The sequence below is a fragment of the Populus nigra genome, chromosome 3 (assembly GCF_951802175.1).
Source record: "Populus nigra chromosome 3, ddPopNigr1.1, whole genome shotgun sequence".
NCBI classification, from domain to species: Eukaryota; Viridiplantae; Streptophyta; class Magnoliopsida; order Malpighiales; family Salicaceae; genus Populus; species Populus nigra.
In genome coordinates this window covers 18,878,952-18,905,831 of record NC_084854.1, presented here as the reverse complement: position 1 = coordinate 18,905,831, position 26,880 = coordinate 18,878,952, and the positions used below count along the sequence as shown (strand labels likewise).

General features: G+C 32.4%; 3 protein-coding genes across 3 annotated transcripts; all 3 read right to left on the bottom strand.

Moving 5' to 3' along the window:
- Positions 1–2,785: 2,785 nt before the first annotated feature.
- On the bottom strand, positions 2,786–4,899 carry LOC133689589 (uncharacterized). The gene has a single exon (XM_062109501.1). It carries the CDS (start codon positions 4,521–4,523, stop codon positions 2,976–2,978), a length of 1,548 nt encoding a protein of 515 aa, XP_061965485.1. The 5' UTR covers positions 4,524–4,899; the 3' UTR covers positions 2,786–2,975.
- A 10,623-nt stretch (positions 4,900–15,522) lies between these two features.
- LOC133689129 (probable WRKY transcription factor 33) lies at positions 15,523–18,371 on the bottom strand. The gene is made up of 5 exons (XM_062108888.1): positions 17,960–18,371; positions 17,652–17,852; positions 16,533–17,146; positions 16,276–16,437; positions 15,523–16,170 (listed from the first exon to the last, which is right to left on the bottom strand). The coding sequence occupies exons 1-5, from the start codon at positions 18,287–18,289 to the stop codon at positions 15,834–15,836; spliced, it is 1,644 nt and encodes a 547-aa protein (XP_061964872.1). The 5' UTR covers positions 18,290–18,371; the 3' UTR covers positions 15,523–15,833.
- A 3,943-nt stretch (positions 18,372–22,314) lies between these two features.
- On the bottom strand, positions 22,315–26,498 carry LOC133687896 (F-box/LRR-repeat protein 3-like). Its single transcript, XM_062107234.1, has 8 exons — positions 25,621–26,498; positions 25,105–25,230; positions 24,665–24,769; positions 24,187–24,580; positions 23,976–24,105; positions 23,517–23,811; positions 23,156–23,407; positions 22,315–22,666 (listed from the first exon to the last, which is right to left on the bottom strand). The coding sequence occupies exons 1-8, from the start codon at positions 26,263–26,265 to the stop codon at positions 22,613–22,615; spliced, it is 2,001 nt and encodes a 666-aa protein (XP_061963218.1). The 5' UTR covers positions 26,266–26,498; the 3' UTR covers positions 22,315–22,612.
- Positions 26,499–26,880: the final 382 nt, after the last annotated feature.

Here is a 26,880-nt window from a genome sequence, read left to right as displayed (position 1 = left end):
CCTGTTTTAGCCCTCATAGATTTAGTAATATTTCACTCTGGTTTCTATAGTCTTGAGCTTTCCACTTTTGATCCAATAAGTTTCAAAATTAAATGTTACCGTGCATGTCTCTTGATTGATTGTTAAATAATTGGCGGTAGTTGATGACTCGCATATTGTTTATAACTAATTCTCTACATTAGAAATAATTTAATTTAAATTTTATTATAGTGTTTAATTTTAATTTAAATGTCAATTCATCTTATTTTTTCAAATATTTTAAAAAATAAAATGGTTAGATATATATTTTGAAAAAATTACTTTTAATATTAATTTTTTTCTATTTTAAATTTTAAATTAGAAGAGTTGATCTTTAATTTATTTTTATAATATTTTTAAAGATTGAATTCTATTTGAAATTCAATTCTTAATATTTTAAAAAATTCTAAACATACAATTTTATTAAAACCTCCAAATTGAATTCAATTCAGAAATTGCAAACATGTGTAAGTGAATTTAAGATTTTGAAAACTACAAGACTAATATTAAAAAGTTTAAACTATAAAAATCTAAAGTGGTATGTTTTAATATTTAATGTTTTTTTATAAAAAAAAATTCATTATTTTTCCATATCCTTTCAAGACATGTTAAGCCAGTCAAGAGAGCTCTTTTTCTAGGAAAAAAAAAGAGAGGCAAGAGAGCTTTTTTCGCTGATGTTACGATTAAAATGAGATGTAGATGCTTCATGCATGTTTAGTAACAAAGAAAAAAACAAAACTAAAAAAAACCTTTTTTTTTCGTCTTGATTTTCTTCTTCTTTCTTCTTTCTAGTTTTTTTTAATAAAAAAATAAAAAACATGTTTATTTATCAAGAAAAAAGAATTTTTTTTCACCAAAAAAATATAAAATACATCATGATTACAACTATTTTTCATACAAAATTAAAATAATAATTTATAATAGTTATTTTTATATTTATACCGTGATAGTTTAATTATAAATTATTATTTTTGTCATTTAAATTAAAAATTATCATGAAAAAGTTGTAATTATAAAAAACAAATATGAAGTTTTACATTAGATTTATAACAAAAAAATAAATTTATGAAATAATAAGTATGTTTATTTGGGAGGATTAACTCTTCAGCTAGCTAGATGCATGTTTGAAAAAAAAAAAAAAACCAACTCTTTGACTGCGTGGATGAATTAATAATCTATCATTATATTATTAATGATATATATTTTGAGTTTATATATATATATTTGATTTGTTTCATTTGAAAAAATATTTTGAGTTTTGTCCTCAATATATACAAATAAATACATCCTAGGAATTTCTCTAAATATATGTAGGTGTAAAAAGAGAGATATTCATCACTAAATATATGCCATCAACCTGAAAACAATTTATAGTGGTATTCCACGATAAACATGGGAGATATTTCTCTAAATATAGTTTACACCTGGATAATATTAAATATATTATTTAGAACAATTTTAAAAATTTATTAAATCAAATTCTTATTCAATTTTTTTAAGTTTTTATTGAATAAAATATTATACTTTAATCATTCTATTTTGATTTATGACCAATTATTCTTAAGAGTGTCACTCATTAGATTCTCTAATAAATTTATCTAAATATAAATCACAATTCTAAATAAAATAAGATTAAATAAATTAAACAAGTTAATTTATTATCAATTCAATTGATTAATTTATATTTAAAAATTAAGTATAATGTTTAGCAACTTACCATGATCCCTTAAATATTAAAAAAACCATAAGTGATTTGACATAATTTTTTAGTTATCGGTTTCTTAGTATAATTATTATTCATTCATTAATAATATTATGAAGTGTATGTACTATCTCAATTTATATTTATTTTTAACACTATAATTATTGATTTTTATAGAAAATATTGTACACTCCACTACATAAAATATAGAGTAGCTTTGATTTTATTTATACCATAGCTGATAGCACGAGCAAATTAAATTCACACAAGATTAAAGATAAGCACGCCCATTTTACGAATTTGAAATCAGTCATTGGTTCCCATGCCTGTAAAAATATGGAACCATGGATAGCAGCGATTCTTACATGCCCGAACTTTCAAACGGTCTCAAACAAGAGTAGAAAGTAACTGAAATCTCATCGAATTTTGTTGCTAGAATCAATTCAATTCTAACATTTATGTGGGACTAATAGACCAGACCATGGTTTTGGACGCTTGAAGGGGGCATGCAAACTCAATTGCATAAAAGTAAATTGGCAGAATGGCACTACAATAATCATATAAGCTCCATAATCTTACAACTGTGCTCAATGGGCAGCAATGCAAGTATGCCTTGAAATGACAAACTTGAATGCAATAATATAGCAACCACGGAGGACGATTTGAGAAGTGGAAGAACCATTAGTCAGGCCATGTTTACGAATTTCTAAGGTTTGAACCAGATCAAAATGGCACTGCCACTGTTCTTTATCAGGGACATGGTAAACTCTCTAGTCCAGAGAGAAACAAGCTTGGATTTGTTAGGGAGACACTTAAGCATATAATAAAACTAAAGAAACACATTTGTTGAGGATTCTCGTATCTAAAGCTTGCCATCTTAATTAATGCATGGAAAGCTCTCAACGACACAGCCAAAATCAGTCAGCAACAATACTGAATTTTGAACAAATTGTATCTCAATGGTAGGACATAAATTGAAATCTCGTTATAAATTGTAACTAAAATCACTTCAATAGACTAGATAGTGATTCATACATTGAAATCTAATAAATGGAGAGAATAATATAAAGTAATGAGACTTTCATTTGCATCTGCAATTCTTACATGAAAAGAAACTTGCAACGAAGGAAATACTAAAAAAAAAACAAAAAATATTAAATCCTAAGGTGTTTGCACTATGATTTTATTTCCCTTTTCTGAAAAAAAAAAAAAACAAGAAGAAGAGAGATGAGTAGGATTGTCACCAATCAGGCAATCACCACCACTGATGAACTAGAACTCCCCTGTCTCTTAGAGAAGTAAACAGATCCAAGCACTGCCCATATGTTTTCTCATACTTGGAGCTCCTCTGTCCAGGACAACATCTTTGCCACCTACTATAATGACATTCAAGAAAGATTTCATCAATCAAACAAATGGCTCCAGTTTCAAACAACCTCGGTATCAAATCAAACTCGGTCCCTTCAACATCCATCTTCATCACCACAAAATCCTTCTCCGTCACCGTGCTCTTCAACCACTCAGCAAAATCAAACCCTTCAATCTCATTCACCTCTCCATTAAAACTTCCCGATGATGAATCAGATTTCACTGGCTGAATTCTCCCCATCCCTCGTGCCTTATCCTTTACTTTCTTGCCCGGATCATGATTAATCTCAAACCTCAACGTCTCATTCCTCACCCATGCAGCATATGGCAACAATTTGACCCCTTTTTTTACTCTATATTCCTCATAGAACGCCTTATCTGCCTCAATCGCATACACGTCAAACGTCCTATTCTGTTTAGGATATTGCTTCTTAAACCAGCTCCCTATACTAGACCCATAACTCCTAGCTCCAACATCAACATACACATACCTACTCTTAAAACTAATATCCGCCATGGCCGGGAGATACTTAATATTCTTTATATTCCTTTTCAGTGTAATCCACGGCTTCAATGGCTCTTCCTTTATCAGAGGCTCGGCATTGCGCACCAAATCCCTTTTATACCCCGGAACAGAGCATGTATTCTCCGAATTGCCATCAGAATCTTTGCTAAGAATTTCACTCCCTCCTTTCTTTTGCAAAACAATTTCTCTAATAAAAGGCAGTGATGAATTATAACCTTCAATGTCGAGTGACTTGATTAATTTGCAAGAATTGAACAAATCAAGAAACGAATTAAGACTATAGTTATCTTTAGCACTCACGTGAGCCACAAAAAACCCTTCTGGTTTTAATGTTCGCTGGATCTCTGACACCGTTAAATCCAACGGCCTCTTCTGTGAACCCTTATCCAACCGGTCCCCGCCGGAGAAAATAAAGTCAAAAGAATTCTCATCGAACGGCCACCCGTTCTCCTTCGTCGAAATCACCAACGGCTTTGATGCTTTTTGGTAAATCCCAATCGAGTCCAAAATGCCGATTTCTTTCAAAGCGAAAACATCTTCTCCGCTCGGCGTTTCTACACACAAAGTCTTGGAAATAGCCGAAAGATAACCTTCGGATACCAGATCATGAAAGATATCAGAGTAGAAATGAACGGCCTTGATCCAGTCTTTACTCGCGTAGAGATATGGCTGTGAGGGACCCGCTGAGGTGGATTCAACTGCTCTGTTCGCGGTGGAGAAACCGGTTCCGGAGCCGGCGATGACGAAATTGAAATTCTCCGGTAAGAAACAGAATCCACCGAGATTGCATGATTCGCCAGTGATGGTAACAACGTAAGCGAATCGAACGATAATGATTAAAACACCGAATAATAACACCTTCACAAGAATGTTGCTCAAGAAGTTCGGTTTCCCTACGGTTGGCTCCATGACTATTAATATACAATTACAAAGCAAATATTTAAGGAAAAAAAAAATATGTAGAGGAGTGAGTGATTTTCTCTTTTTTTTTCTAACGAGAGCAGAAGCGAGCGGAGGTGTGGTTGGCGCCAATTAGGGTTTTTCTTTGAGAGACAGAGGTGGAGATTGGGAAATAAGGTGAAACATGAGGGGTATAATGGGAAGACATTTTTCAATTTCTGAGAGAATGTGAGTTCTGTCAAGCCATTTAGCCTGGAGAGAGGGGGGGCGGATTTGGGGAAGGAGATAAAAGGCGGAGGAAGAGGAACGCGGTGTGGTGACCAGGATAACCGGTTAAATTAAATATTACGCGGAATAGAAACGGATAGAGTTCCGTGGAAAGTAAGGAGGTGATGGGATTTGGATTTGGCATTGGAGTTTGAAGAAAATATCGAGATGGCCACTGGATGCCTTGAGCCACCTTGAATTGCTTGATGCTGACGTTGTCTCCTTGGATAGAGACTACATGATACTGATGTCTTTCTTCGTATTTTTGTTGGGTTAGTTGTGTTTAATTTAACTAATTACCAAAAAATAATTATAAATCCTAGTTAATTGAGTTCATGAAGCCATTGGGTACGCCGTCTCTAACTCCATTTTTTGGTTTGTTAATGTCTGATTAACCAAAAACAATTAAAAAATAATAATTCATTGTGGATTATCAGTACTGTTTTTTGGTTATTAAACTTTTTTTATGTTGGGTTAATTGGGGTTTTGGGTTGATTATTTATTTTAACTTATATTTTATATAGTAATTGTGGGTTTTTAAAACCGTTTGATGCAGTATTGGGTTACTGCTCGATTTTATATATATATAAAAATTAATTTGATTATTTATAAGGAGTTGAAGGTGAAATCACCAAAATTGAAAGAAATGAACAATAGCAAGCTCTTTTTTATATATGAAAAAAATATATTTATATTTATATTTTTAATTGCTAAGTCACATTTGCATGCATGATCGCTCCTCGGATTTTGTTTTTAATTACTACTTAGCTTTCGGATCAATTAATACGTGAGTAGATGGGGATCTCGTTAATGTAACAGCGTCTGGTACGATTAATGATGCGACGAATCTGAAGTGACCGCATTCCCTTTGAAGCACTAATTAAAGCGTAGGCATCCCCGTTGGAAAACTCAACAACTAGATCCATATAATTTGCCAAATAATTCCTCTCAGGACAACGCATTAATTATACTGAAATTGGTAGAATCCAGATATGGAGAAGGTAGCAGCAGCTAGTATCTTCCTGCTGTTGCTGTCGTGCCTTTCCTTCTCTGCAGAGGAGAACTGCAATTGATAGAGAGGAGAGGATATGCCTGCAAAGTTAAATAGAGCAATTAATTGTGTATTAATAGGCCGCACGCCACACGTTTCCCCGTGACACCAAACTCAAAGCTGCTTCTGTGATTGACTCTCACATCATTACTGATAACAATTAGCAATAATGCATTTCATCGGCAGCTAGCTGCATGTGTAATCAACAAGCAAGCAGGAAGAAAATTATTTTATAGATTTCAACGAGATCCTTCCAATATATTTTAATTTCAGCTCCTTTTAATCACTGTTTGGTAAAATTTTGAAATTTATTTTTCTTAATTTTTTTATATTATTTTATTATACTCATATCAAAAATAAATTTTAAAAAATAAAAAATATATTTTTTGATATATTTCTAAACAAAAACTATTTTGAAAGAAAAACCGTTACCACGACATCAAACATTCTCTGTATACAAAGGATATACAAGTCAAATAATTCTCTTTTTTTTTCTTTTCAATATTGGTAGTCAAATAATTTATATGAGATAAATTTATCTTAAGATAAAAAATATATAAGATGTAAAGTATAATGACATCCAAAATAAATAAATAAAATAAACAAATAACAATTGAACCTCCTTATCCTTAGATTAGAATAACTGTTGACGTGTCACGCACCGACATTATATAATTTGTTGGAAGCCTGAAATATCTAGAGTCGTGCACTGAGCAATATAAGTAAATCAACTTGCATCAATGTAAAAAGGGAATCAATTTAATTAGCAGTTCCAAGAAGTTCTAGAACCAGGTTTACTGGTATGAAAGTGAAGGTAGGGTAGTGATTGTAGTTTAAAATATATTATATTTAAAAATATATTAAAATATTTTTTTATTTTTAAAAATTATTTGTAATATTAACACATTAAAATGATCTAAAAGCATAAAAAATATTAATTTATAGTAAAATAAAAAAATAAAAAAAAATTTTAAAGTATTTTTGAAATGTAAAAACAAATAGTCTCACATCTGGTAGTGAACCCACGAAGGTCTTTTTCGAGGGGTTTGTAAGTATATTAGATGTTATTTTTTAAAATGTTTTTTTGTTCAGAAATATATCAAAATAATATATTTTTTTAAAAAATATTTTTGACATCAACATGTCAAAACAATTTGAAAACATAAAAAAAATTAATTTAAAATAAATAAATAAATTTAATTTTTAAAAAAACATTTTTAAAGCATAAAAACAAACAATATTTCTTCGCTGTTTGCTTCTTGGACTTTTCCTTTTGTATAATAAAACGAAGCACACATGACGCAACCGAAGAATAAAAAACACACACAAGCATTGCTTGCTGGCTGGCTATTATTATTAGGTAAAATATTGGGATTGGCTGCTGTGAAAAAAATATTAGTTGGCTTAATTTTGCTGGCGAATGGCAGTTCACCAGCTGTTGCTTACTCAAGGATGACCAAAAGATTTAATACAGTCATGAAAAGACTGATATTCTTTTTAATGTGTTTGGTGTTTTTATTCTCAGCTTGCGATCTTTTTTCTTGTCGGAGAAATGCTTTAGAAGCAAGTGGGCGGGCGGGCAGTTGGCTCCTTCGGACACCATTTGTTTCTTACACGGGATGGTTTGCTGGACATCCCAATCCAATCATAATTTAATCGACCGTGTAAAATTACTGAACACCTTTTTATGCATTTAAATACAACCTACAACTTCAAACTTGTCCACACCAATATTAAGGCGGGAGGTAGAGATGAAAAAAATGGCATGAAGCTCAAGTCCCTGTTGATCTTTTGAAAAATTGTCACACTGAAATATTGGGTGTTCTTCTTTCACCGAGCAAAGTTTAACAACTCGATCATCCGGTTTGTTAGTCTGAGGCCTGGTTGGAATTTAAAAAAATTAAAAAGAAATTAATTGGCCTGATTTGATAAAAAATCAGGATTAACTCATGATTTAATAGATTAATCATACATAACCTGGCCAAAAATCATTAACTTTTCTGAACAAATTTTATTTTTGTCAAAACAACTTTATTTTTGTTACTTTTTTTAAAAAATAAAATTAATGACTTCTATCTTACCCTGTGCCGGTCCCGGAATTAGTTTTAAAAAATGAATGGTGCTTGGTAACGAATCCTGTGGGAGCGCTTCTGACTCAGTTTCATGATCAAACTGATGATTGCCTACAGATTGCTGAGATTCATCCTCTACAGTCAACGCCTTCTTTCGTCCTTCCCTTTACTTTTCTCAATTTCAAGTTGTTTGTACAATTTGCGACCTACAAACATTGATGATTCATGTGCCAATGTCTAGGAAATTAAAGGTATTCCGTCAATTTAAAATAAAAATTGGATTTTGTGAAGATTAATGACACAATTTATGATGCTATTCGTTAACAAGTTATATGGTTTTTGTCCGGATATAATTAATTATTTTATCTCTTATATAATTTAAAGTAGATTATAAATAAAGTGGGATAAAGAAGCAAAGCATCTAATCTTAACATGAAAAGAGAAAAATTGTTTATTAAATTGGGAAGAAATATATAATAAGCCTTTGGATTCCAAAGAAAGAAATTAAAGCTTTCTTTATATATCTTTTAATTTATTGCTTCCCTCTCAACCTTACAGATTATATTCTTCCCAGACGGTGGGGCTTGTTTCCAGCACTAACCAATGGCTTGGGCATGAGAGTGCTGACCAGGGAAATAATCCCTCTCTCTCTTCTCCGCAGGTGATTAAATTATAAATGCTCATAATTAATTTGTACAGTTACAATAATACAAAGTGTGAGCTAGCCAACTCTCCCAAAAGTCTAATTATATCCATGATCTTCACCTTGTAGTTGAAGCGAAACGTCTAGATTCCATCCTATATGACCACGGCTAGCAGATTTCTTGAGGTGGAAGAAGGATATGATGTAGAGAGACTTTACCTGCTAAGAACAGCGAATTATTTCTTACAGTTTTATCAATAAATTCACAGCATCATTTAGCAGAAACTCAGAGCTTTTTTCTTTTTAAATTAGAGCTTCTTCAAACTCATTAATGGACCACATGCAAAGGAGTTGTAGTAGTTGGAGAATCCGCATTAATATTGTTTTCCAAATATAGAGTTTTTTTTTTTGGCACAGCTCATGCTGGCAATATGAGCCAGCAACTTGTTTTCTAGTAGTTGGAGGATTTTGCTGACAATGGTATTCCAGAATTTGATAATGATCAATAATGATATAATGAATAATCTTCCAAAACAAATAATCAATTAATTAGACTATAAGAGAGTATTATTGATAATGATATAATAGAATTGTTGCACGTAACTTTTCACGCTATTTTTATATAAATAAATTAAAAAAGCTTGTGATATTTTTTAATAAAATGTAGTTTAATTTTTTCTTGGTTTTCAAATAGGATTCTAACATTTGTTTCGAGGCATTCTTTTTATTTAACCCTACATGATTCTCAATTCTTTTAATTAAATATATGTATTATTTTTTCAGTTTACAATTAAATGTTTTTTATTAAAAAAAACACGTTGAAAATGACTATACACCCATTTTTTTACGTTAAAATCTTTTTTGTTTTGGTTTAGTACACGGTGAAGCTGGAGTCAAACAAGTACGAAATATCCTTGAAAAGAAGGCTTTGATACACTAAAGGCTTCGGCTTTCCGCTTTCCAATCGAGGCCAATAGAAGCCAAAGTTGTAGCACCGATGGCATGTTAATCCCCACATGAGCGCAGGCTTAATGTCGATGTGATTGCACATGTGTAGTGGCACAACTACCAATCTTTTCCCCGAGTTTTGATGACATGGCATTGGCTTCTTCGAACCAGATAACAAAAAATGGTGGGGGTAATGAAGAGACGTGGGCTGGGCCTTGCAGTGGCGATGTTGGATGGATGCTGACAGAGAAAACCAGGACAACGGGGCCCACATGGAAGTGAAGAGCCAATCCTCGAGCAAGAATATGTATGTCGACGTCCCCGGTATCTTATGATAGAGGAGTGGAATTGTAAATTGAGAGAGAGAGACGAATGTTGTGGGGAAATGAAATTAAGGACGATAGAGCAGATTGAAGAACAATCACTGGTGTTGGAACCATAATTAATTCTTTGACTCTGATTGGATGAGTTAAATGACTCGCCTTGTCCAATCATTCTGGCATGGCCCACAACCATCATGTGACGGCCGGTGTGGCCTACACTTGCCCCTTAACAGAAGGCGAAACCAAAATTAATATTTCTTCAACATTACATGAAGCGATAACAAAAATGAAATAATTAATTATAAAAATGAATTTTCAATATTATACTTGAAACAAGAAGAAGAAAAATGTGATTGAGACTTGGTGTTTATCTACCACTAGAAACAACTTATTAAGATAGTTCTAATACTATTATAAAAGATTGCATGATAACATTGTAAGAGATTATATGCTTTATGAGAGCAATGATCTAGAAAGTAAACCAAATAAAATATCATGCAATAAGCATCTCATGTTTATATTTAAGTAATTAATTTAATTTTTAAAAAAATAAAATAAAATTTCTTCTAAAAAGTTAAATTTAACAAAGATAAAAAATAAAAAAACAAGAGAACTCGAATTATTTTTAAAATCAGTAAAAAATCCTACAGAAAACAAATAAAAAATATAAATATGAGATGCTCACTTCATGATATTTCACTAATTTTTTAAAATAATGTAAAATTTAACAAATTAAAATCAATTTCAAATTTCCCCTAAAATTTCACATGAACCCTAACTCTCCCATGAATTGAAGATTTCTTTCCCTTTCTTGATAAAACATTAAAATAAAACAATAATAAGTGGAGAGACATCTTACCTACTATTTTTTTTCAAACAATTATATGAGTTTCCTTTGAAATTTCTCTTTCCAATTTCCTTCCTCTCCATGATTACTTGTTTCTCTCTCTAGAAACCAATCTCTTTACTTTTGCTAACCCAAGTAAATCTCTAACACTAATTTCTCTCAATATCCCTATCCCTCTCTCTTGCAATCCCTTTAATTTGCTTTCTAAAACATATTCTTGAAAGAAAGAAAGAAAGAAAGTTTGAATGAAAAACACTTTCCCTTCTCCCTTTAAAGCTCTCGGTATGAACAGTACTTTAGAGGGTTTATTTTTACCCGGGGCTTACACTCGTACACTTTTAAATTACAAAGTTCACAATCATTATATCCATTTAATACTTATTTAAAATCTTTCTAATTATCAATTACTTATTTTATATCAATTTTATCTTCTAAAATTTCTAATTTTATGGGGGTTTATAAAGTTAGTTTTCAGTTTTGCAAGCGTTAATTTTTTATATCGTATAATTAAATAAAGTATTAAAAAAAAAACTTATTAAACTCAATGGAGTTCATTATCCAAGTCACGAACTTGATGATTAAACCTGGGTTGATTCAGATAAATTTAATATGTTATTGTCTCAATATTTTTTTTAAAAAAGATGTCACCTTGAAAATATTTTTAAAATCAAACCATATTTTTAGTAGTTGTTTAAGTTTTCTTTAATCCACCAAATCGATTGAATTATACTAACACAATTCTATACAATTTAATTTAAAACTCGAATTAAATAAAAATGTCAAGTTTCAGATTCCACATGTTGAGTTACGTTTAATAACATTGTCAAAAAAAAAAAAAGTATTTCTTGGTATGGGCATTATTTTTTTTATAGGTAAAATTTTGTTGTGGAAATTATCCAGTAAAGTAACGACATGTGATAGCATTTAAGGCTCGCCAAAATGAAATATTCTTGTTGAGATAAAACGACCCATCAACAATTGAAGTTAATTTGTGTTTCTTTTCAAGTAGTTTTGTTCACACAAAATGGTATGCAAATACGTAGATCTCACAAACAATATTTTATCACTGGATTGGGGAGTTAAAATGTGAGGTGAGAGATTTTATTTATTTATTTAAGAAATAGATAACAATAAGATTAATGGAGTAAATGAAAGAAAGCATTGAGAAAAATGATCTTTTGCAACTGTTATTAGAGCGGGCTCTTTGGCCCACTGGTCCAAACAATCTGGAATGAATGGGCCTGCTCAGGATTTTTGTGCGTGGTGGCCTGGCCTTTATTTTCCTTTTAATAGGGGTTTTGATGTTAATGCCATAACACACAGGTATTATCTTCATAGCTGCTGAAGCAAAAATAATCTCCATGTATTGCTACCACACAAGAATATAAACTGACCATGATATTTACTCACAGATTATATATTTTTTATGAGTAGGAGAGTGATATGCTAGGAGTATCCAATAATATTAAAGGAATCTCCATCTAAAATTTTAGATGCCCACAAAAAAAATATTGATCAATTAAAATAATGTAATGATATTTTTATACCTCAACTCAAAAAACTTAACCCGAACTTTTAAAGGTATTAAAGTCTTTTCACACGGATCATTTTTTATTATTACCAAATAGAACAGGGACAAATATGTATTTTTATAACTTGATTATATAGTAAAATAATCAAAATACTTTTAAAAGCAAAAACAATTAAACTCAGCGTGAAGAGGTGTTTTCACAATAGTTATTTTTAGTTAATATAATTTAAGCTAAGGCATAATTTGATATTTAATCAAATATAATAAACAATAAATAATTAAAATTCGTATTGCAATGCAAGTCCACGAGGAAAAAGAATGGAACGAGGTCCTTTGAATTGTTTGGCCAACAGAATCCAAGTCCATGAGGCATCTCAAGATGAAAAACCACTACAGATTCTGATGGAAATAACTTTTTTTTTTGTGTTTTTTTTTCTTCCCTTGTAGATGAGCATGGTTATCAACGAATCTCTGAGGCTATATCCCCCAATTGTCAGTGTTCTACGTGAGGTCAAACAAGGAACAAGATTGGGAATCTAGTTATACCAGCAAATATGGAGGTCCACGCTCCATCTCTGGCTCTTCAATGGACTTCGACTCCTGATGCAGGCAGTGTGAAAACAGAACAAAAAAGAAAAGAAAAATTGAAGATTAAGATTTTCACAATAATCGTTCATTTCATAGACAAGAGTATTACCTGTAACCCCTTATGAGGATATTGTTATGTTTGTAAATGATGCATTCTAGCCCATAAATTAAAAGAATTGTTAAATCTTTCAAATTCATTATTTTTATTATTTTATTCAAATTCAACCGTACTAGTAAAAAGGATAACTCAACTGGTTAAATCTTGAGTTTGCTCCTTCAATAGTCACGAGTTTTAGTTCTTTCAGGGTCACTGAAAGCTTACATGGTCGTTAACTTCAGGGCCCGTAAGATTAGTTGAGGTTTACGCAAGCTGATCCGGATATTCACATTAATAAAAAAAAATAAAAAAATAAAAAAAAAGTGTTGTGATTAATGACGTGATACATATTCAAGAAAACAACTAATAAATCAAATCAGCAAAGCAATGAACAGTTACATGGTTCATTTTAATTTACACAATTATATATATTCATCTAGGATGATAAATCTTCTCTTAATCTCTCAAATATCTTCATATAATTCATACTATATCTCTAATGTTTGTCTTTTCGTTACCTCGATTAAGATAACATGTAACATGATCAAAACATAACATTCTCTATATAAGATGACTTAGTGATCTCAAGTCTAAAAATTACTTATACAACTGTCACGTGAGCCTTTCTATATATATAAGTGATCTTTCTGTATGGAACTCTCATACGAGTTAATTTAGTATTCATGTTTTATGACAAGCACCTAAATATTAGTTGTAGGTATACCTCGGTTTATGAGAACAATTGATTCATTTTATAAAAAAAAACATAATATATATCAGTCTTTACGGCTCTAATGAATGCCAACTATTTAAGAGAGCATCGACTAGGAATATTTTAGGAACAATGTTTTGATGCAATATGAATCTTATAATTATAACAACTTTATAATTTTTTTTACAAAATATTTTTGTCTCGTGGACTTTATTTTTACTCTATATTCATTAATTTAATATTATATAAATATTAAATATAAATTAAGTCTTTATTAATAATAAATATGTATTTAGATGAATATAATAATATCATGTGTAACCACCGATTAACAACAGAACATACTAGACTAAAATCTATTTTGTTTCATGATAATTTTCTGTGATATGTTTAGTTTCTAAGAAATGGTTAAGTATTGGAATTTGATCTTTGATTGGGACTTTAATGGATTCAATATCCTTAATTTCTTATGCAATATTACCTTGGTTAATTAGTGGTTAAGGTTTGTTGATTTTGGTGAATTAGGGGTTATCTCAAGTTTGATTCTTAGCCTTTTTGACTGCCAATGATTATGCGTTGAGGTCTCAGTCTCAAGTTATGGTTCGAAATTGACCTTAGTAATGGTAAATTATTCAACTAGAAAAAAAAATTCAGATTTCAGAATTGATAAATTACAGAGTCCACCGAACCCCCCTCCCCCCTCTTTTTCTTTGGAGCTGAGAGCAATGTTAAACCAAATTCGGCGAAATTTGAGAGAATTAGAGAAATTTTTCATTAACTACTATCCTTTAACAAACTCTGGAGTCAAATTAAGGAAGGCCTTGCTATTAGTTTTCCACAGCTGTCTCATTCCCTAGAATTTTCTTCATCTAGAACTTTATTTGTAATATATGGTTTAATTTGTTTCTCGGAGTCAACTTTGAAATTATAGATGTAACTTGCAAGTCATTAACTGTTTTGCAGTAGATTAGATGGCGAGGAAAGTTTTGTTGAGAGAAAAATCAGAATCACTTTTCATAGATTGCCATTTCATCATCAAATTATTTCATGCATTATGGGATTGGAGAAGTTTCCAGTCTGAATCGGCATCATACCCTCAAGTTATTTTACTGAGCTAAATTGATCCCTACTTTATTAATAAGCCCTCTGTCCTTCCTTCAAAAATATTCAATGGTCTGCACATGGATGGTGGGGCCAACATTCAACCTTGTAGAATCTATCCGACTAGTGCAGAAACTTCTCAATCTGTAGTATCCTTATCTGGGAACTGCAACTCAATGTAGTTAAATGCTTTGATTCCTGTTTAGTGAGTTTGCAGATTTTGGCCAACCTGTTGGTGTCTTCAGCAGTTCTCTTGACAAATAGGATGAGAGAAGGAGCAGATAACATATTTACAGATTCCTCAGCAGCTGCCATTATTATGGGATTCCTAGCATTCATATCACTGGCTATATCAGCTCTTATTTCAGGATATAAACTATCAACTCAAACGCACATTTAAATTTCTGTCTCTTGGTTTGTGATTCTTTGTATATGTGGATTGTTTCATGGGTGAACTACTTATATACTGCTAAGTAAATCTCCGTGTTGAATAGAGAAAAGTGTGCGATAAAGCCCTTGTTTAATTTGTTTGTATCTAATACAGGAGAGGGATCTATTATTTTACCCTTCATATTTATTATTTTTTGAGCTGCATTCATGGTTCTGTTTTGGAAAAGCTGTCCAGAGACAAAGCATTTCGTGTTTTCTAGTCCTTTGCTCATTATGAGCAAATGATAAGTTACTGATCAATTATTGAAGGGTCAATTCCACGATTATAGCAAGTAAAGAAATAAAAGGTTGACCCAAGATTTACAGAGGATTCAGGAGGGGGCATAATCTGGTAGCAGAGGAACTTCCAAAGTCCATGGTTAAATGAGACTGCATACAAAAAATGAACATTTAGCTTTCTTCTTAAATAACCTTAAACAATGATACATGGGAGTAGTCTACTGAGCTTCAAAGGGCCCCCCAAAACAAATTAAAAAATGCACTAAATCTATATCAATATACACTAACACAAACATGTCTAATTGAAAATGTTTTTTTTTCTGTTGCTATCTTTTCAAGCGTTAAACTCCTATTTAGCATAGGAAGGAATAAAAAAAATGACTTATTCTTGACTCTTCCTTGGCTTTAGGGAAGCCACCCTCAGAGTATTGTGTTTGATTCATGTAGGTGCTGGTCTGCTTTCCAGAACCTCAGTATCCAAAACTCCCCTGACTCTGTAACATTTGGAGGGTAAATGGTGCTTGACTCCCTGATGTTGGCAATGATCTTGTGCTGTGAAGGGAGTTTGGATGATAACTTGTCTGGTTAGAATGACTGGCCATGACAGAAGGCCTTATAGGGATCGGAGCATTGGCAGTGCTGTTAGCATTGGATGGAGCTTTGTTCACATTGCCCCTGCCCCGGGCAGCTGGAACATCATGGTTGTGTTTTCCTTCGTAAGTTGTAATCACAGCTCTCAAATCATGTGATGCTCGCTCTACATGTTTTCTCACAGGACAACCAGCAGATGTACATTTGTAGTAGCTCCTGCTTATCAGAAAATTGTAACAATTAAGAAACCAAGTGATGACCACAATTAAGGGCAAATGATCCCTTTACATCAAACTTGGATAAAGGGCAAGCACTAATTACCTTGGATTTGGATTTCCCCTGACGACTTTCTGCCCGTATTTTCGCCATCTATAGCCGTCGTCAAGTATGTCAATGTCACTTGTTGTTTGAACCACAATTCTAGATTCTCTAACAGTTTTGCTTCCAGCACCTAAAATACTCTCATTTTCGTTCTGTCCCAGCCTGTAAATTAACAAAATAACATGATTAAGCTCACTATCCAATTTAATATCAAAAACAAAAGTAGGGCCATGAAAGACAATCTTTTCCTGGCTTACCATCTTTTGGCATCAGGTTCGTTTTCGTTGTCCTCTCCTCCAGAATTGCTAATCGGTGAGCTATGGTCAATATCATCCTCCCCAAGTGAAATCGAAGAGTCCTCCTGCATCATGCCAGACTCCATTGGTGCTCCTGATTGATAAAAGATTTCAGAGTTGGCACCTCCAGAAGGATAAACTGATTGAGAGGATGATCTTCTAGTGGACTGAGGCTTGGAATGGTTGTGACTTCCTTTATAAACTATTTCAGTAATCTGTCCATCCAAAGACCTCTCCACTTTTTTCTTCGTTGTGCAATTCGGATATGTGCACTTATAGTAACTCCTCGGATTCTCACTTCCTTTAACTTGTTTTTGTCCATATTTTCTCCACTTGTATCCATCCTCTGACCTTCCATTCTCCCTCATATAATGACCTGCTTGATTGTATTGGTTGTAACTTGGTTGAGGAGCAGTGCTGTTTTGCATGTTTGCTTGTAGCGGAACCAATTCTGAGGAGAAACTCTGAACTGGTGCAGATACTGATTTCACTCCTGTTTTCTGATCTAATGAAAAGTCAGTTTGCTTCGACTGGTTAAAATTCCATTCTTCATGTTTCCTCTTCAGTGATTTCTCCTGTCAAAGTGGAATCACAGCAGGTTATGGAAATAATTCGATAGATGAACTATACTAAAATTCTCAGGATCCCATAAAGCGATGGACCTTTTGTTCTGACACACGCACAGGAATAAACAAGAGATTTTTGTCTATAAATACTTATTATATTTGTCCAGGCCAACCAGACAAATAGGAAAGAAACGAAGGTTTTGTCCCTCAACAAGCAAATGAAATTTACTACAAACCCAAGTTTAGTGTTTGTTTTTTTTTTTGGGGGGGGGGGATATCAGGAAGTTTTCTTGCAATTATTTTGAATTTTACAATTGCATTAATAATTTTCAATGACAATTAAAAGGGTCAAATGTTGAACAGTCTTCAAAGCTCCAAACTTATGTAATATAAAACTGCGAATGATGTGTAGAGAAAAGTACCACTACAACACTGTTTGAAGAAGGTTGAAACAAGGATGATGATGATGATAGAATTGTATATAAAACTGTGAATGATGTGTAGAGAAAAGTACCACTACAACACTGTTTGAAGAAGATTGAAACAAGGATGATGATGATGATGATGAAATTGTAGGAGGTCTTGTTTGGGTTTGGAAAGAGAAATCACTGCAGTCTTTCTCTTCTCCGCTAACACCCCGCTGATTGTCATTAGAATTACTTCTCCAGTTGAAGGTTTGACCAGCAAAAAACCCACTTGTTGGAGATGCAAGAGCCTGAAAAAACATGACATAAATAAGACACGAAAAAGAAAAAGGAAGCAAACTCATTTATCACCGTAAGAAACATGTCCACACGAGTACAATTCAGTCCAACAACTTACATAGGAAGTAGGGAAAAGTACAGGTGAGTCCAAGAGCTCAGTTGGGCTTAAACGAGGAGGAATGGCCCAGTAAGAAGAAGGAGAAACTGGGGGAGGAGATAGAGGGAGTGAAGGAGGTTGAAATGACTTGAAGTTCGGGATTTCAATTCCATTTCTATCATTAGTTCCATGGTCATAAAGTCCCCAGCTTAGGTTGTCCATATATTTGTTATTACCAGAAACAAGATCAGTAAAAGAAGGAGAAGAGAAAGTCATGATTTGGGTTGGGAGAGAGAGGTTAGATAGAGAATTTATAGTAGTAGTTGAGCTAGCAGAAGCTGAAGATGCCATGAAATTTGAGAGATTCAGAGGAGTTTTTTAAGAGGGTTGTAAGGGAAGATATAAAGGGTTGGATGTTAGTACAAATTTCGATGAGGTATGATGATGCATTGAGGTGTCTCTCTCTCTCTATGCTTCTTCTGAGAGGCTAAAAGCAAAGATTGACCGTGGAAAAATATTTTTGGGTCAAGGCCACGAGCTTTGACTGGACTTGTCCCATATTGAAAATGGCGGCTTAAAAACTCAGCCTCTGTGATTCATTACTTGCCTGGAGGTTGCATGATTAGCCACCTATCTTGCATCCGATTTGCTCAATTTAGAGCAGCATCATCAATGGCTTCACCCCTCCCTTTATGGGTTGTTGGGGGCTTCTGTCCTCCTGGATCTTGTTCATCCACGTCTACAAAAAAAAAAAAAAAAAATTGATACTTCATCAATAAATATTTATGATGTGTGCGAATTGCATGAGATGATTAACAAAAGATAAATCCAGCTAACAAGTAATTGTGTTTTTTAAATTCTTACATTGAGACTGTTGTGGCAACGATATGTAAGTGAAAATAAGATGCAATGATTTTGAGTATTGATTTGGGAAAGAAATTTAAAGTATCAAATTCAAATATTAGGATGAGTTTATTTTTTTATATATAAAAAAGTTCTACATGAATTTCGAAAAAATAGAAGGCAGATCTCATAAATGTAAGAAAGTTGCATTTGAATTAATGTAAGTTCAAGAATGGAAGGTAAATTTATAAGTTCTTAGTAAAGATCTATTAACCCTTTATTTCAAGAATTTCCATTGATCTTTTCATAAAGGTAAGAAAATTACATTTGTTCATATTAAATTAATTAATAAGTTTTTGATGATGTTCCAAAATTTTAAAGTGTTTAGGAATAGGTTGCTTTGTTGTTAGATTATGGGTTAATTACATGTTTTATCAAGATAGTCTATTCTTTATTGTTTATGAAACTTGTAGTTTGTTGTAAAACACTTATAACATGTAAAATAATTTTTTTTTTGTGAAATTTAGATACTTTCAAATAATAAAGTTAGTGATATTTAAACAAATGATTATAATAAATTAGAGAATGAGTATTTATTGTTAAAAATAAAAGTGTTTGTTTTTAATTTTGATACAATAAACGCTCTGAAATTAAAAATATATTTTTGTAAAGAATAAGTATTATGAATTTTTTATCCGTGTGATTATAATGGTATTTAAACCCTTGAATCTTGTCTTTTTTCACAAAAAACAAATTGAAATGTAATTTTTTATATTAATAGCATTAATGAATGAAAAATATTTCTTACACGTAATTATTAATGTGAGATAAAATATCTCTTACATTAATATTAAAAGGAAATGAAAGATAAATATCCTTAATACTAATATTTTATATTAAAAGTCATGAAAATAAGTAAATAGAGTCTTCCAATCTAACATAGGACATATAATAATATTTAGGCCTTTATTGTTTTAAAATATGGATCATGCTTCTATAGTAAGAATACAAGTCAAGGATATGATGAGAATGGAGATTTCAAATATCAAAACTCCAAGTCTAGACTACTAACTTTATCCTTAATATCATATATTCTCTTTCTAATTTTAAAATATTCTTTGATTTCTTCATATAAATATATTTTTTTTCTTATAATTTTAAAATAACCCCTAACCGTGAAGAAGGATATAATGCTGTGCACTCAATTCTTGACTACTAAGCTCGTTGAGTCAGCTATGTTACTAAAATACTAATTGCCAGAAAACCTTTTCGCCGTAAAGAAAAGAGCCTTAATATTTTTACTCTCTCAAGTTTGTCGAGCTGTGTGCGAGCAGCTTGAGGCTTTGACCATTTCTCAATTTCACTCGTGTGAGAACCTGAACTGGATATTTATATTAATATAGATTGTATGAGAGAGGCAGCTCGCAAATACAGGTTCCATGGTGTAGCTGGTGGTTAGCACTCTGAACTTTGAATCCATCGACCTGGGCTCGTCTTCCGGTGGGATCTTTCCGACATTATTTGAACCTTTTCTTTTCTATATTTTTGGATAATGGGAAGATAAAAGATAATGGGTGTACTATGATAATTGTTGTTTTTAAAAATATTTTTTTATTTAAAAATATATTAAAATAATATTTTTGTTTTATTTTTAAAATTTATTTTTAATATCAAGACATCAAAATATTTAAAAATAAAAAAATTTAATTTTTTTTTAAAAACAACAAATACACATGTACTCTTTTATTTGACTTTGTCAAACAATATTGGTTATTGGAATAAAAGTGGTGACGCATTGAAAGGGAAGAGTTGACCATGTCCCTACTGAAGAATTGACCCTTACATATAATCTATTTAATTTTGTTGCAAGCAAAGCAGGTTCGGAGCTTGTTCAGTCGGAGATGGAAGAAATTAAGCTGCTTTTTTGAGAAAATAGAAGAAGAATCTTCATTGGGTTTGTAGTTTTTTAGATTCTGAGGTTCTTCACTAATTTTTCAAAACAGTAATATATTTATGTCTTATGAGTTCTATTTATAAAGATATTTTAAACATTTGATTTAACGGATCTCTCCAAATTTATGTTAATTTAAAAAATGAAATGTCCATTTTAAATGTAATATTTCAGACACTCTAAGCCTTTGTTAATCCCCTTCACGTTTATATATATATATATATATATATATAAAAGCAAGCTTGCGCTATTTCAAGGCCCATGGATTCCTATATGGGCTACTTGGAAGCCTCATTTTGGATTTTCAGGAGTGGGCCAAGAATTATCACCACACTCTTGGATGTCGAAACTATGAATTAGTGTAATAAAATCCAGCTCGATCTAGAGAGTTGGCGCAAGCTGGATTGGCATGGTTGAATCCGGGTAATTTAATGGATTAACTGGTGCTAAAACTTAGTTTGATTTTATTTTTTTAAAATAAAATTATTTTAAAAAAAATCTCAAATGATTTTTTTTAATTAATTGGAGTTAATCTATTTAATTCGTAATTTAAATTTTAAATTGAGTTTAATAACAATTTTCAAAAAGTTTATATATATATATATATTCAACACGTGGGAATGTATTATTTAATAAGTTTATATATTTATTTAATTTCTAATAAATTGTTTAGAGTTATTTATAAATAAACCAATTTTAATATTTATGAAATAAAATGTTTTATTCTTAACTAATTTAATATGTTTTTATAATTATAATTAAATGTATAATTCTTTAACCATATAAACTAATTTTTATTTCGAGCTAAGTAAATATTAGGGATATAAATTGACTTATATTTTAAAATTCAATTATAATTAACTCTTCAAATTAATAATTACTAAAAAATCCTCACTTAACATTATATTATGAATTGTTTTTTATTTTAGTTTTTATTCAATTATATTTGACATGAATTTTAAGTTAACAATACATGCATGAAGAAAAAATATAAGATAAATTAAAAAAAGCCCTTAAGGTATCATTAATTTACAATGACCACCCATTAGTTTGAACATAGTACATAACCATCCCTCAAATTTAAGTGAATATTACAAAAAAAAAAACCTATCCAAAATACCCTTAATATTTCTTAATCGTTCCCCTTAACATTAAGGGCATTTTGGATACATTATGAGATTTTTATAATATATTCGAACTTCTGGATATTCACTGTAATTTCAGAATATCTTGAGTTATTGTAATTTATCTAAAGTTTCAAAAATAATTTTTAATAAATCTTGAATTTTGATATTACAAGTGTTTGTCCAATAAAGTTAAAAATAAACTTCTTTTAATCTTCTCTTTCTAGAAATATTATCGTGGCGTAGTAGAATTTCTTACTTATTAATGGTATTCGTAATATATTATAATATTATTATTATTATTATATTAAAGGTATAATATATAATCAAAAGATTTTAAAAAGTTTTTATACAGAGTCATGGACACATGAGAATCGCTGTCTCATATTCATAATGAATATCATTCGTTAAAATAATATTATTATGATATTGTTTTTGAACTTGTCATGCGAGCTTAATAGAAAATATAAGTAAAGCAATTTATTTTGTTTGGTTCCATGCTTGTGTGTGTACAAGTCACCGCTTGCTCCCAAGCTGTCCAGACCATCAGGCCTTCCTAATCTTACCTTTTCTTGTATAATACAATTAGGAAAGAAAGGCTTAAACATGATCACTAGCTGCATCAAACCTTGAACATGCCCGGAATTCACACCGGCTATACAACATCAAGGACGACCTTCGTCTTCTTCTCAGCTTGGAATCTACCATTTGCTGGCAAGAGAACTTGTCCTCCCCGATGGCCACAGCTTTCTGTCTCTATTGAGCTATGTCTTCCCACTGTAACTTGTAGCACTTTGGATCTAATTCAGCCTGTCAATCATAACAACCAGAACATTATTCTTCAAGAGTTCCAAATCACTAAATGTGTTCGGTGAATGACAATTATCTACATATTCTTTGCTTTATTCACCAAGAGAGGGGGGGGGGGGGGGGGTGAATCTATATATGCTTTGAACTTAAACCCACTGACTTTAAAAACAGTGGTTGATGGAAACACACATGAATATCAAGACTTTACAGTTCTGGGAATCTAAAATCTAAAAGGTAAATTTTGGTCTCCAGCTAATATTTCATTATTTCTCTTGGTGCTTGAGAAGAAAGCATGCATGTGCACAAATATTATCTTGGTGCCTCTTAGACAGAACACACGCATATGTGCGCCTAAGTACTGCTAAGAACACCATTGAGGTGCATGTCGATAATTTTGTGATCGTGACAGATAATATCATATCATTAGATTAGCCTAATCAGAGAGTCTATGTACATATTGAGCCAACTCATCATGAATTAAGGAGATACCTGAAGCTCTTTATCTCTCCACTCAAACACACAACAACGTGCTTCCAAATGTTCAAAAAGAGGCTGTGGAAGCAACGATTTAAAAGATACATGGAGCTTCACTTTTGTTAATCCTCCGCATGCCAACAAGGCAGCTGACAATCCACTTGGAGTCAAGCCCTTCAAGTGCAGGACTGTCATGCTTTTCAGACAGCTGATGCTGGCAAGGGCCAATAGCCCCACATCTGTAACTGAGCTATACGATAAAGTAATCTGCAAAGAGAAGAATAGACCGTAAACACCTATATCAGTACTTGTTCTCAAGGTGTTGTTTTGGCAAACAAGTGAGACAATGGAGGCCAAACAGCCAAAGGGAAAATACCTGTCTGAGGTTCTGAGAAAAGCGAGCAAGCTGAAGCATCGCAGCATCACCAATGTTGTGACACTTCTTTATGTCTAGCTTATTGAGCTTCTTACACCCCACAGCAATGGCTGCAAGACCTGAAGATGTGATAAGAGGGCACCCTCGACTTTCAAATGTGTTTAACCTTGAGCATTTTGACAGTGCTAACAAGGAACTATCAGTAATGTCCATACAATATGATATATTTATCATCTCAAGACCAGAGCAACCTTGACAGATTGCGAGAATGCCCAAATCTGTTATTCCAGGAGACCTGAACAAAGCAACTACAATCAGTTCATTGTAAATCACTGATTGCTCATATTTCAATTACTTGCATTCCATTGACTAGAACCAGGCAAATAGTAACAAAACATAGGCTGATCTGCCTAAGAGAATGAGAATGAGGGAAAAAATTCAAGGATTGCAACTAAATACCGGTACAAATCAAGATCGGCAAGTTTTGAGCACTTCATGCCTATATGTGAGAGTCCCTTGTCACTTATGTTTAGGCAAATTCCTATCTTTAAGCTCGAGAGTTTAGAACATTTGGAAATGGACTTCAGACCTGCAAATAAAAGGAGCATAAGTATGCTAGTTTATTATACAAGTACTTCTTACATACAAAGTGTGAGTGCAAAGGAAAAACCTTTGTCATCAATCTCATTATCTGTTAAGTCAAGCTCTTCAAGAAACTGACATTGCTGTCCAATAAAGACGAATGCTTCACTAGGAACTAAGGTACATGACTCCATTCTGAGGGAAGTGAGATTGGTGCATGAACTTGTGATGTAGGCAATAGAAACATCAGTTATCTTCCTACAACATGTTATATCTAGCTTCTTCAAGTCTTTGTGCTTTGTTACAAGAGAAGAGAGACCTTCATCCGTCACTCCTAAACATTTACTCAAGCTCAGCTCACTTAGTGATATGCACCAATTTCCAATAGCTTTCAATCCAGCAGAGGTAACAGGACAACCATCTAGCTTGACAGATTGCAATATGGAAAGACTTCTCAAACTATTAGCCAGAGCTAGAGTAACCTGAAACAATAAGACATTTGTGAGCGCGGGGATCAGAGAAAAACTGTTCAAATATTACATAAAGAACAAAGTGCAAAAAATTACAGGAGAGCCATATCCTAAAGTAAGTTGCTGTAGACCTTCAGCACCACTTGTTAAGGAAGATAAGCCAACATGACTGATGTTCTGACAACTTGACATGTCGAGTGCCTGCAAAAGGAAGATTTAAATTAATTTGTCGGACAGATTACTTTGGTGTGCAATTGAAGTGGACTTTCATTCAGTCAAGTGCAAAAATAGTGTATATTTTACAGTTACCCACAAACTTGTCTGCTTATGCCGAGCATAAACAGCATGCTATAGTTGTGCAGATTAAACAGAACATGTTCTAAACTTAGTTCAACAGAACATGCTTAATGATGTTAGCCGGAAACAAAATATGCAAGAAATAACTTACGGAATCAATGCCAATATTTCATTTACAGACATTATATTATATTTGTAATCTGCGAGCATAAAATTTGATGATTCGCAAATCAATATACCTTCAGCGACTTGCAGCCGTGTTTGAGGGCAGCAAGGCTATCGTCATCAATACCAAAGCATCCTTCTAGAGCTATATGTTCAAGATATTGTAGTTTCAAAATGGATGGTAAACATTTATTTGTAATCTGCACAGCAGGAAAACAATGATGCGAGTATATAAGTTCATCGAAAACTTTCAATTAGATAACGCTTCGCAAACTTTCATCTCGGCTAATTACAAAAATCAGAAGCCAGGATTTCTTAAATGGAAACATAAACATGTAGGAAGAATATTTCCAGAGCTTATTCAAACCGATCAACTTCTTAAAACACAACAAAAGTAATAAAATAAATACGAGGAAAAACGCGAAAAATTCCAGCTTGATGGGCCCAACAAACAAATTAACCTATACTACCTTAATTCAAGGCTTAATACAGCAACAAAGTAAATCCGTTCCCATATAAAATATTTAAATAAAAATGAAACAAAAACACAAGGAAACAAATTAACATCAAACCAAAAGTAACTAACTTACCGGCAAGTAAGAGAGATCCAAACTTCTAATCTCTTTACACTTAACAGCAATTAAACCAACCCCTAAATCACTAACACCTATGCACCATTTCAAGCTAATCAACCTCAACTTCTTGCAACCAACAGCAATACATCCAATTCCGGTATCAGTAATCAACTTGCACCTCACCAACCACAACCTCTCCAAATTCTTAGCCTCCGCCACCGCAGCCGCAGCCGCATCTCTCAACTCAGTCGCATTAGACAAGTCAATACTCACCAAATTCTTACAATTCAAAGCCAAACTCATCAACCCATTATAAGAAAAGGACCCTGACCTAGAAAGATCAATAGAATTCAATGAATCTTTGCAAATATTTGATATAACTGTCAAAGAACTGTTATTTAGTCGTAGACACAAAGAAAGATCAAGATGGTTAACATTTGGGTATCTGTTAAGAATTCTTGGAAGGTCTTCTTGTCTTAAAGGTTTAAGATTTTTCCGGTGTTTTGATTCTGTAATGTAAAATGACTTGCAAACTAAAGAAAAAGACTTTCTGTCAAAAGGGTTTGTGTTAGTGAAGTCTAAGATGGTAAAAATAATCTCTTCAGACAAGAGATCGAAGAAGTTGTTGGCGTTCGTTTGTGAGGTTTTTTGTATCTTCATGGTAAGAGATTTTGAAGCTTAAAAAGCTGTGATCTTTGGGTTTGGCTTGCTTTGGGATTTTGAAGGGAGAGGAGAAATGGTGACGTTTTTATACAAGGAAGGGGAGGTTTTTGAGGCTAGGCATTAACCGTTAACAGAAATAAAAATGGTGGTGGTTTGCTGTTTAGGTAGTTGAAGAGTAGGAGGGTCGTCGACTGTCGACTGTCGACTGATTGAGGAGGAAGGTTGTTCATATTACGGTATTAGCCTCGCGGGTCTTTCTTAAAAAGGTTTTTTATTCTGTCTGCTCTACTTCGAAAGGACCAAATTCACCTTGTAAATCGTTTGAATAGACTAACAATTTCCATTTAAATCAAAATCTTGTTATATAAAATTATTTATTGTGATTTTAATAAAATCCCTATTCCCCAAATAATATAAATCAAATATATTCATGTAAAATAATTAGATAAAATAAGAGAGACTAGAAATTAAAGGTCCTTAACCTCAATCAAAACTTATATTTTGCTAAAAAATTTATTGGACTAGAAATCTTATAAAAAAAAGTATTTGCTTATATTATAGATTATAAAATTAAAAAAATAGATGAATATTATAGATAAATAAACTTTTCAA